This window comes from Lepidothrix coronata, unplaced genomic scaffold, assembly GCF_001604755.1.
Source record: "Lepidothrix coronata isolate B3197 unplaced genomic scaffold, Lepidothrix_coronata-1.0 Scaffold272, whole genome shotgun sequence".
Taxonomy (NCBI): domain Eukaryota; kingdom Metazoa; phylum Chordata; class Aves; order Passeriformes; family Pipridae; genus Lepidothrix; species Lepidothrix coronata.
Genome location: NW_016690452.1, coordinates 357,006 through 368,396, shown reverse-complemented (window position 1 = coordinate 368,396; position 11,391 = coordinate 357,006). Strand labels below are relative to the sequence as shown.

At 64.5% G+C, this 11,391-nt stretch overlaps 2 protein-coding genes across 2 annotated transcripts; one reads left to right on the top strand and one right to left on the bottom strand.

The window, feature by feature from the left end:
• The first annotated feature begins 188 nt into the window (after positions 1-188).
• Positions 189-3,584, top strand: LOC108507857 (zinc finger protein 710-like). The gene is made up of 4 exons (XM_017836167.1): positions 189-1,142; positions 1,673-1,864; positions 2,317-2,491; positions 2,742-3,584. The coding sequence occupies exons 1-4, from the start codon at positions 189-191 to the stop codon at positions 2,912-2,914; spliced, it is 1,494 nt and encodes a 497-aa protein (XP_017691656.1). The 3' UTR covers positions 2,915-3,584.
• A 697-nt stretch (positions 3,585-4,281) lies between these two features.
• IDH2 (isocitrate dehydrogenase (NADP(+)) 2, mitochondrial) lies at positions 4,282-8,426 on the bottom strand. The gene is made up of 11 exons (XM_017836225.1): positions 8,408-8,426; positions 7,331-7,422; positions 6,775-6,940; positions 6,223-6,383; positions 5,994-6,137; positions 5,748-5,884; positions 5,491-5,642; positions 5,295-5,407; positions 5,110-5,207; positions 4,899-4,991; positions 4,282-4,604 (listed from the first exon to the last, which is right to left on the bottom strand). Exons 2-11 carry the CDS (start codon positions 7,379-7,381, stop codon positions 4,517-4,519), a joined length of 1,203 nt encoding a protein of 400 aa, XP_017691714.1. The 5' UTR covers positions 7,382-7,422; positions 8,408-8,426; the 3' UTR covers positions 4,282-4,516.
• Between the last annotated feature and the right edge of the window lie 2,965 nt (positions 8,427-11,391).

The following is an 11,391-nucleotide window of genomic DNA, read 5'->3' as shown; positions in this document are numbered from 1 at the left end:
AAGTCCCCAGGGACTTTCCAGAGACCAGCAGCTGCCTGTGGCCACTGCGCAGGGCCAGCCTGCCCTCGTGGTTGCCCTGCGGGGACANCGACACGTCCGTCCCCGGGGACGACGAAGGCGAGGGGCAGCGAGGCCACCCGCCCCAGCCCCCAGAGCCCGGCCAGGAGCCGGCAGTGCATAGCGGTGCCATGAAGATGATTGACCTGGGCACCTTCAGCAGGAAGCCCCGGCGCCTGCGGCACCTGCGGCGGCACCGGGAGCTGGAGGGCACCGAGCGGCGCCGCGGGGGCGGTGACCCAGACGGCGGCCCCGCGGGGGCCCTGCGGACCACAGGCACGTTCGAGGCGGGCGCCCCGTCCCCTGGTGAGGTGGAGGCCCCTGCGCCAGGGGACTCCGAGCAGGTGAAGAGCGAGCAGGGCTGTGGCTGGCAGGAGCCAGGGGAGCTGGAGGCAGAGGTGGCCGGTGGCACCAGTGAGCGCAGCAGGAAGGCGCAGCTGGACCGGCTGGACATAAACGTGCAGATCGACGACTCCTACCTGGTGGAGGCCGGGGACCGCCAGAAGCGCTGGCAGTGCCGCATGTGCGAGAAGTCCTACACCTCCAAGTACAACCTGGTGACCCACATCCTGGGCCACAATGGCATCAAGCCCCACTCCTGCCCACACTGCAACAAGCTGTTCAAGCAGCCCAGCCACCTGCAGACCCACCTGCTGACCCACCAGGGCACGCGGCCCCACAAGTGCGGGGTGTGCAGCAAAGCTTTCACCCAGACCAGCCACCTGAAGCGGCACATGCTGCTGCACACTGACATCAAGCCCTACAGCTGCCGCTTCTGTGGCCGTGGCTTTGCCTACCCCAGCGAGCTGAAGGCGCACGAGGTGAAGCACGAGAGTGGGCGCTGCCACGTGTGCGTGGAGTGCGGGCTGGATTTCTCCACGCTCACCCAGCTGAAGCGACACCTGGCCACACACCAGGGCCCCACGCTCTACCAGTGCCTGGAGTGCAGCAAATCCTTCCACTACCGCAGCCAGCTGCAGAACCACATGCTGAAGCACCAGAACGTCCGGCCCTTTGTCTGCACAGAGTGTGGGATGGAGTTCAGCCAGATCCACCACCTCAAGCAGCACTCGCTCACGCACAAGGTAGGGCCTGGGGATCCCCGGGGGTGCTGCCCTTGCCGTGCTCTAGATGCGGGTGCTGGGGGAAAGGGGTGTCCCAATGTCCTGCAGCCCTGGCCAGGCCTGGGAGGAGATGGGTGGTGAGTGGGCAGTGGCACCTGTGGCTGGTGTTGCTGGGGTCCCTGGGACCCAGCCTCTGTCCTTCTGTGTATTCCCATCCTTGGGGAGGGAGTTTCAGACCTACTGCAGGGTGACCCAGGGGGACCCTGGCCAGGAGTTGCCACAGGCCCTCTGGGTGGGCTGTAAGTGGGGATTTGCCCTTTTCCAGAGGCTCTTTCATGGGGCTGAACCACAGACCAGAGCTGGGACAGAGCCTGTTCAGCCCCCACCCACAGCCCCTGCATGCTGCTGGGCTCAGGGTGGGCCATGCTCTCAGCACAAGGAGCCCATCCCTCACCCATGGTGTCCCCGCTCCATGCCCAGCACTGCCCATGTGCCCCCGGCACCTGGGGGTCTTGTCAAGCCCCTGTCCACAGCTCTCCCACCCCTGGCAGGGTGTGAAGGAGTTCAAGTGCGAGGTGTGCGGGCGGGAGTTCACGCTCCAGGCCAACATGAAGCGGCACATGCTGATCCACACCAGTGTCCGCCCCTACCAGTGCCACATCTGCTTCAAGACCTTCGTGCAGAAGCAGACGCTCAAGACCCACATGATCGTGCACTCGCCTGTGAAGCCATTCAAGTGCAAGGTACCGGCGGGACTGGGGGGCTGGCAGAGCCAGGGAGGGGGAGAATGGTCCTTTTGTGCAATACCCCTGGGAATCTGGCCAGGCTGAGCTGTCGGGCACTGGAAGCAGATTTGTGATGCCTCCCCTGCTTGCTTCGGCATGGAATATCTGCTCCAAGCTGTGGTGGGAGCAGTGCTGCTGATGGAAGGACAACCACTGCCTCTCTCTGATCAGTGTTGGATGCTCTGGAGCTCCCAGCGCCAGCACTGCATCCCCAAGCCCCCCACACAGAGGGGGAGGAGGGCATGTGGCAGGAGCCACAAGGGACCCCAGGGGGGCAGCAGCCCCTTTACTCTTGGAGGGAGGCATGGGGAACCTTTGGGGCAAGGTCTGCTCTGCAGAGCCCTTGGCAGCTCTGGGGGTGCCCCCCCGTGCTGAGGAGCCCCGGCTGACCATGGGCATGCTGCTGGCAGGTCTGTGGGAAGTCCTTCAACCGCATGTACAACCTACTGGGGCACATGCACCTGCACGCCGGCAGCAAGCCCTTCAAGTGTCCCTACTGCTCCAGCAAGTTCAACCTGAAGGGCAACCTCAGCCGGCACATGAAGGTCAAGCATGGGGTGATGGACATCAGCCTGGACAGCCAAGGTGGGTCCCCAGTGCGGACTGGGCACTGTGGCTGCCCCCAGCAGTGCCAGTGGCTCCGGGAGCTGGGCTGTGTTGTGGCAGCTGTGGCAAGTTCATGTCTCCTCACCCAAGGGCTGCCCCCACAAGTGGCCTGGATTGAGCAGGGCTAGGGCTCCCAGGGAGCTTTGGGCTCCAAACCCAGGGAGGGGGGAGCTGCTGGCCCAGCCCTCCCCACAGGTCTGTCACCGCGTGTCCCTGTGCTGACTCCTAGATGCCATGATGGAGCTGGCCGGGCCCGACCACGCCGAGCTGGATGGGCAGCAGGAGATGGACGACTTTGAGGAGGAGAACTCTTACAGCTACGGGGCAGTGGGCAACCCCCCGGACGAGCACGCGCTGGCCGAGCAGGCCATGAAGGAGATGGCGTACTACAACATGTTGTAGCCGGGGCTGGCAGGGCTGTGGGGGCTTGGCAGGGTGAGAGGGGCTGCGGCATCCAGCCAGACCCCCTAGAACTGGAGGTGGTGCTCCTGCTGGGGTTGGAGAACACAGGGATGTCCAGAAGCCTTTGCCGGACCTGCCGTGGCTCCGCTGCTGCCCCCCTGCCCGCGCCCCGCGCCCGGCGACTTGAAACTGCGGGCAGGGGAGGCACAACCCAGAAAATCACTGAATGGGTTAGGGTGGAAGGGGCCACAGTGGGGCAAGATGATGAGCATCACTAACTATTCTACCTCCTGGGTCCCCCCTCGGGTGTGCTGGAGCTCCCCCCGGGCTCCCCAGGGGGCAGAAGCCCCTGTCCGTGGGAGGAGGTGGGTGTGCCCTCCTGCTCACCCTGGGGCTCCCTGTGCCAGGCTCTGGGGCACAGAACAGAGTATTTTCATAGAAGCTCAGGGCGCAGTCGGTGCCCACAGCTCGGGGTCCAGAGCTGCAGCCAGCGGCATATCCAGGGGAGGCAAACCCAGCCCAGCCCCAGCAAATGATGGTATTTTGAAAGTAATTTATTTTTTTCAGATGTGCCGCGTGGTTGGATTTATCTTTTCACCGAGTTCAGTTCCCTTCAACCAATGTGCTTTGTAAACCCGTGTAAGCTGTGTGGTCTGTGCTGGGAGCCAGGGGGGCTGCGGGGGCCTGAGAACAAACTGGCACCCCCTCCTTGCCCCTCAGCTGCTCTAGGGTTCAGGAAAAGGTTCTTGCTTGGACAGAGGTGGGGGTTTGCCTCCTCCATGCCCAGGGATTAGGGAGGAAGCAGCTGGGGCAATGCTGGGTCCAGGACTGCTATCTGGGCTCCGCACCCTCCCTGCTGTGGGATTGGGGTTGGCAGCACCCATATCATTTCCCCCAAGTGTTCCCAGAGCTGGAGAGGGTCCTGGTAGACATCAGGACCTGGGGTCCAGCCAGAGCACAGGGTTTGGGACCCCCGTGCTGACCCCCCCACCCACTTTGTGCCCTTGGCTGTGCTCCCTGGGGCTGGGCACCATGTGCCCCATCCCCAGAAGCCCTGGGCTGGCTCTGGAGGTGGCCCCACTCAGCCTCCCCACAAGGCAGTGTGCCTACCACCCTTGCCATACACCTCCTCCCCTGCAACATCATCCAGCCTGGGGGCAGGATGGAGATGGCCACAGCCTTGGCCAGCCCAGACCTCTCCTCAGCATGGCAGGGCTGTTCCCCTAGCCAGTGTGGACCCCCACACGCTACCTCAGGCCAGTGCCAAAATGCTGGGGCACACGGCCTTCCAGGCTGGCGAGGCTGAGCCGAGGGGTCTGGTACTCCCTGTGCCCCCCATGCCCACACTGCAGAGCTGTGCTACTATGTGCCATGGCTGGGGAGGTGTTTAATGGCACCACAGAGTTATGGAATACATGAATCAGTTCAGGACAGACCCCCCCCCAGCCCTACAACTTCTGCTACAAAGGCTTTAAAAACACTCATAAGAAAACTGCTTATAAAAATGATTCATCTGTTCTTGAGGAGTGTCAGGGAGCTGGGGGTGGCACTGGGCCCCTCCCTGCCCTATCCATCCTGGGAACAGCAGGGGCTTCCTGCCCCCTACTTCTTGCCCAGGGCCTTGTCCAAGTTGTTCTTGATGGCGTCGAGGAAGTCTGTGGTGTTCACAAAGTGCTCATTCAGCTTCACACTGTGGGGACAGAGAGGGGTTGGGGGGGGGATCCCTGCCCACCTCCCCTCACAGGCAGCACAGCCCTGAGTTGTGAGATGTGACCCTTGTCCAACCCCACCAGCTGCGAATAGACACCCCAAGTCCCCAGGGACTTTCCAGAGACCAGCAGCTGCCTGTGGCCACTGCGCAGGGCCAGCCTGCCCTCGTGGTTGCCCTGCGGGGACAGCCCGCCCTTGTGGTCACCCGTGCAGCCACGTTGCCCTGGTGCAGACGGCTGCCTCCCCCCTGCTCCACCCCCAGAGTCACCCGTACTTGGCGAGGCCGTGGATGCAGCCGGCGAGATCCTTCGTCATCGTTCCGCCCTCCACGGTGTCCACACAGACCTTCTCCAGCGTCTGTGCAAACCTGGGGGTGGCAGCGCCGCAGCTCCAGCACAGCCAGCACCAGACCCTGCCACAGCTGTGCCTGGGGCAGCTGCTGGCAGGGACCCTCACCCCAGGGACCCCCACCCCACCCTGCTCACTTGATGAGGTCGGGGTTACTGTCCAGCTTGCCCCGGTGCTCCAGGCCACGCGTCCAGGCGAAGATGCTGGCAATGGGGTTGGTACTGGTGGGTCGTCCCTGCATGGAGAGAGCGGTCAGTTGTCTGGTGTGGGCACCGCACTGTGGGCCTGGCACAGGCAGGTCCTGCCGGCAGAGCACACCCACCTTCTGGTGCTCCCGGTAGTGGCGGGTGACAGTGCCGTGGGCGGCCTCAGCCTCGATGGTCTTCCCATCCGGACACACCAGGACGGAGGTCATCAACCCCAGGGAGCCGAACCCTGCAGCAAGACAGGGGTCAGGGTGGCTCTGTGAGGGTGAGCACACATAGCCCACCCCCACCTGTCCTCTCCTACTGCCCCACCTTGTGCCAGGATGTCTGACTGGACATCCCCGTCGTAGTTCTTGCAGGCCCAGACGAAGCCGCCAGAGGATTTCAGCATCTGGGCGACCATGTCGTCAATGAGCCGGTGCTCGTACCAGATCTTCAGCTTGTCAAACTCAGTCTTGTAGTGCCTGGGAGCCCAGGCTGGGGGTCAACTGTGTCCACCCCAGGTGAGTCCTCCTGCCAGCCCCTCCTGGGCAACCCCCCACAGCAGCCCAAGCCCCCCAGGTCCATACTTATCAAAGATCTCCTGGAAGATGTCCTTGAAGCGCCCGTCATAGGCCTTGAGGATGGTGTTCTTGGTGCTCAGGTAGAGTGGCCACTTCTTCTGGATGGCGTACTGGAAGCAGCTGTGCGCGAAGCCCGAGATGGACTGCATGGGAAGTGCACAGACCCCCTGGGACCCTGACCCCCCGCCTGGCAGCTTCCCCAGGGTGGCAGGGCACGCTGCCCCGCAGGGACCCCTCCAGCCCCACCGGTACCTCATCTGTATTGTACATGCCCATGCCCACGCCGCCACCGGGGAAGTTGAACACCTCCCACTCCTTGGCCCCACTGCCATCCTTCGGCGTGAAGACCATCTTGAACGTCCCAGACTTGCTCACCACGAAGTCAGTGGCTTTGTACTGTGGGGGGCCGGGCAGAGCATCAGGCAGTGGCCACAGGAGCTGCTGGACATCCCCACGCCGCCAGCCCCTGCACCAGGCTCACCTGGTCGCCGTGGGCATGGCGGCCGATGGTGATGGGCTTGGTCCAGCCGGGCACCAGCCGGGGGATGTTCTTGCAGATGATGGGCTCTCGGAACACCGTCCCCCCCAGGATGTTTCGAATGGTGCCATTGGGGCTCTTCCACATCTTCTTCAGCTTGAACTCTGTGGGACATGTAGAGGTGAGACCCTCAAGGACCCCCAGGCCCCCAGAAGAACCCAGCCCCTGCCAGCCCCCACTCTACCGTGCTGTGGGCTGACTAGGTGCTGGGCTGGCCAAGGGGTGGGACAGCCAGCGCAGAACTGACTGGCATGGGGCAGTTTGTCCCCCAGCCCCATGCCCGTGGGGTCCCCACAGCACCCACAAGCCCCCCAGGATGGGGAGGGAGGCACAGCGCTGAGCATGGTGCATCCCCCAGCCCACCAGAAACCTGAGCTGGCAGGGGGGAGGCACTGCTGACCCTGAGGGGCTGCACACAGACAGGGGGCTCAGCACTCCATGGAGCTGCCAGCACCCCACACTGTGGTGGGAACTCGGCCCCTCACCCCTGCCCACCTTCCACCCTGGCTTCGTCGGGCGTAATGGTGGCACACTTGACAGCCACACTGTACTTCTGGGTGGCCAGTGCCGAGTCAATGGTGACTTGGTCATCTGTCTTGTCCCGGTGTGGCAGTCCCAGGTCGAAGTACTTCAGCTGGACATCCACGTTGGGCAGGATGAGCTGGGGGGCCGGAAGAGCATCAGAGCAGGGTGACAATGTGGGGTGCCTGGGGAGCAGCACCCTTGCACAGCCAGTCCCAGCACCCACCCCAGCACAGCCCAGCTGCCTGCCAGGAACCATCCCCCCCGGCCAGGATGATCCCCTCTGCCTGGGATGGGCCTCCTTGCGTGGGATGGGCCTCCCCGCCCAGAACAGTCCCGCCTCCCTGGGACCCTCTCCCTTCCAGGCCTTCCGGAAGCTGCGCTGATTTTACCACCTGCTTCCTGCGGACAGAGGGACGGAGGTGGGAGGGACAGACGGAGACCAGCACAGGCACCACTTGTTCCCCATACAACCTCCTCAGCTTCGCTTGTGGCACACCCACCCATTCCCAGGCCAGGACCCCATCACCTTCTCCTTGATGAAGGCCCAGATGATCCTCGTCATCTCGTCCCCATCCATCTCCACCACTGGGTTGGCCACCTTAATCCGCTTGTCAGCATCTGGGGAGCAGCTGGAGGGTGTTAGGGGTGCACCCCTGGCCCCACAGCTCCTCACCCTGGTGTGTGGCCAGGGCGTCCTGCGGGGACCACACAGCCCCATCCGGCCAAGTGCGGGTGCCACCCCAGCTCAGGAACAGCTACAGGTCGGGGGCAAACCCTGCTGGGGTCCGGGCCAGTTCGTGGGTCCAACACTGCTGTGGCAGGGGTCAGGGTGCAAAATGCCCCATGGCAGTGGGACAGGGACAGGTGCACATCCCTCTTGGGGTGGGACCCATGCGCAAGCTGGGCTGCAACGCCCCGGTGAGACTGAGACCAGGACCAGAACCAGGACCAGGTGCAAGCCCCCTGGAGCCAGGCCCAGGCACAAAACGGGGTACAAATCCCTGCCTGGCTCCTGGACCGGGACTAAATACCTCTGGGTGCCAAAAACTTGGCTGCGGGTCGGGCTGTAAAACCTCACGTGGGACCCAGACCAGAGGTGACCCCCCCCACCTGGGCGGGACCTGAGCGCTGACGGTCTGCAAAACTCTACGTGGAGCTGGGAGCGGCAGCTGGAGCGGGAGCAGGAGCAGGAGTGAACCTTCCAGGGGGGCAAATCGGGCGGCAAAACCCCGTGTGGGTCTGGGAGCAGGAACGGAACCCCAAGGCTCCGACCGGGTACAAGCGGAGGTGCAAAACGCGGCATGGAACATGGACCAAATCCCCCTGGGACCAAACTCCCCCCGCGACCAAACTCATCTGTAAAATCCTTCGTGGAACCGGGACCAAACCCCCTGGGACCAGACCCAGCTACAAAATCCGGCGTGGGTCCGCAGACACCCCCCCCCGGGACTGTCAGCAAGCGTGGATCCGGATCCAATTCCAGACATCGGCCCGCAAAAGAATCCGACTCGCCTCCCCGTGGGTCTGGAGCACACCCCCCTCGTGGCGTGCGCAGCCCCAAGGACACGAGGCTCTCCCCCCGCCCCCGGGCCCCCCCACTCACAGTGCCGGCGCTGCCCCGCGCAGGCGGCGGGGAGCGGGCGGCGGGACAGGCGGCTCAGCGCCGGGGCGGCGCGGAGGTAGCGGGCGGCCATGGCGTGGGCGGACGCGACAGGGCGGACACGGGGGCGCGGTTCTCTCCGCCCCGGGGCGGGACAGAGTCCCGGCCCCCGCCGTGGGGCCCCGCGAGAGCTTCGGAGGGGCCCGCTCGGGGTCCCACGCGGAGAGCTCGGGCCCTTGCCGCATCCCCCCCCCCCGATGCCAACGCACAAGGTGCAGAATCCGCAGAGGCCCACATTCCCAGCAAAGGGATGTGGCGTTCCTGGGTACATCGGGGTTGCAGACACGCGGCCAACCCCCGCGTACCAGGACCAAACCAGGACCAAATCCACCTGGCATCAAACCCGGCTGTAAAACCCTGTGTGGAATCGGACCAGACCCTCCCAGGACCAGATCCAGCTATAAAACCCTGCGTGGTACCAGGACCAAAACCCCACAGAACCTGGCCCAGTTGCCAAACCCCACATGGATCAGGGACCAAACACCCTCCAAGACCTGATCCAGTTATAAATCCCCACGTGGAACCAGGCACGAACCTCCCTCCAAGGACCAGACCCATCTGCAAAACCCCAGGTGGGACCAGGAACAAACCCTGCCCTGGAATCAAACCCAGCTGTAAAACCCCTCATGGAACCAGGAACGAACTCCCCTGGGATCAGACCCATCTGCAAAACCCCTCTTTAAATCAGGATCAAACCTATGCAGGATCAAACCAAGCTGTAAAAGCCCTTGTATGACTGGGACCAAACTTCACTGCAAAATCCCGTGTGGAATTGGGGGGTACACTGAGACTGGGGACATGCTGCCATAGCCTGTCCCTACATGGAAGCTGGTGTTCCTACTCATGGCTGGCGCGTGACTCGGCAGCTGGATCCAGCGGGACAAGGGCAGCTGCCACTGTTGCGCTGGGGACCTTCACCTCGCCTGGCCTCTGCATGGGAAGGAGGAGGAGGAGGAGAATGGGGGTGATACACACCAGGGGCCCCCCAAGAAGGAGCACTGAGTGTGCTGGGGTGGCCGGGAGGCTGCTTGGGCTAGGATTTGTGCTGCCCTGCTGTCCCAGCCAAGCCTATGGCTTTTTTTAGCCACATGGGACGGCCAGATCCCGCTCCAGGAGGAAAAACAGCTCTGGAGCTGGCAGCCCCCGGCGGAGGGGCTGGGGGGGGCCGCAGCGGGCGCTGACGTCTGCCTGGCTTTAACATTAACCAGAGCAGGAGCCTCGGGGCCGCAGCAGTGGGGGGGTCAGCACCCAGTGCTGCGGGGTCCTGGGTGTCCCACTCTCACTACCCGCCCCATGGCACACCACCTTGCCAGCAGCCCCGCAGCCGCATGCCAGCACTCCTGGGGCTGCCACCCGGCACAGGGCCCAGGGGGCTGCCTGGCTTCCCCCCCCAGATGCCCTCCCAGCTGCCCTTGCCCTGGCCCCGCGGTCGGAGCCGCCCAGTGACCGCAGCACTGGCAGGACGAGGTCAGGCCAGCGCGGCAGTCGTCCCCCGCGAGGAAAGGACAAGAGCAGTCATGTGGCACAGGCCCAGGAAAGGCTCCAAACAAAGGCATCGTCCGTCCATCCCTGGCTGCAGCCCAGCCACCCGCCCTGTGTCACACCAGTGTCCCCAGTGAGGTGTCCCAAGGGGAACTGGAAAGCTGGCAGGGCTGGCTATGGCGCTGGGATCTCAGAGAGCAACAAGTTGGGGACCCAGCCAGGGGATGAGCAAGGACATGGAGGAGGGTCTGCATGTCATCCCCCCGCCCGCAGGCAGCCCCATGTCTGCCCGTGGGCGGGGGCACCGGGGCGCTCATGGGGGCCACGGGCTCAGTGGGGCAATGTGCCATGTTTCCTTGTGCTGCCCCCAAATGTGGGAGCTGCTGGCCTGCAGGCTGGGGTGGGGGCTGCAGTCCCCCCTTCAGCAACCATCCGACTCCCCCGAGCCTGCTGCAATGACCCTGCCCCGGGACCCCTATGGGGACCCCTGCCCACCCAGCACTGACCAGTGTTTTGGTGCCCACTATCCCAGCAGCTGCTCTGGGCCCTGCTGACATCCAGCTGCCAGCCACTGGCTCCGAGCGTGCCACCATGGGGACACTCATGGCCATGGTTACCCAAAACCTCACAGAGCCATGGGTCACCATGAGGTGCCCAGAGCCATGAGTTACCCCAAAACTCCCAGAGCTGGGTGTCACTTCCAGGATCTCACCGTGATGCCTGGGGCCAAGTGTACAGGCACCAGCTGTCCCCACAGCCATCCTTGCTACTGGGCATCCTGAGAAAGGACCCCCAGTGAGTGCTGCCCCCTAAAACCACGCTCCCCGCCAGCCCCACGGCGCTGTGGGCCCCTGGCTGTGGAGAGGGGGCTGGGACATGCAGCCTCGGGGACACCAGCATGGCCCCATTTGGGCCAGTGTCACTCCAGCAACGGCGAGGGGGATCACAGACCAACCCTACAGCTCCCGCCCCCAGAGCTGAGCCCGAGTCAGCCAGGAGCTGCCGCCCGGCCCCTGCCCCCCGGGACCCCCGGGGCGGGGCGGGCCGGAACGGGGAGGGGCGGGGCGGCCTTTGTTGTGCCGCGGGCGGAGCCCCCGGAGCCGCCCCCGCACCGCCCCTCGGTGCCGGCGGGGAACACCCCGCAGCCCGCCCCGCTGCCGGCGGCTCCCGCCGCGCCCCGGAGCCGCCGAGCCGGTGAGCAGTGGGGGGGCACCGGGCACGGGCGGGGATGTGTGTGTGTGTGAGGCGGAGAGAGAGAGAGAGAGTGTGTGTGTGTGTGTGTGTGTACGTGTACGGACGACTGCGTGTGTGTGGCTGTGCCTGTGTGGCTGTGCCTGTGTGGCTGTGCCTGTGTGGCTGTGCCTGTGTGGCTGTGCCTGTGTGGCTGTGCCTGTGTGGCTGTGCGTGTGTGCGGGGCTGTGTGTGTGTGTGGCTGTGCGTGTGTG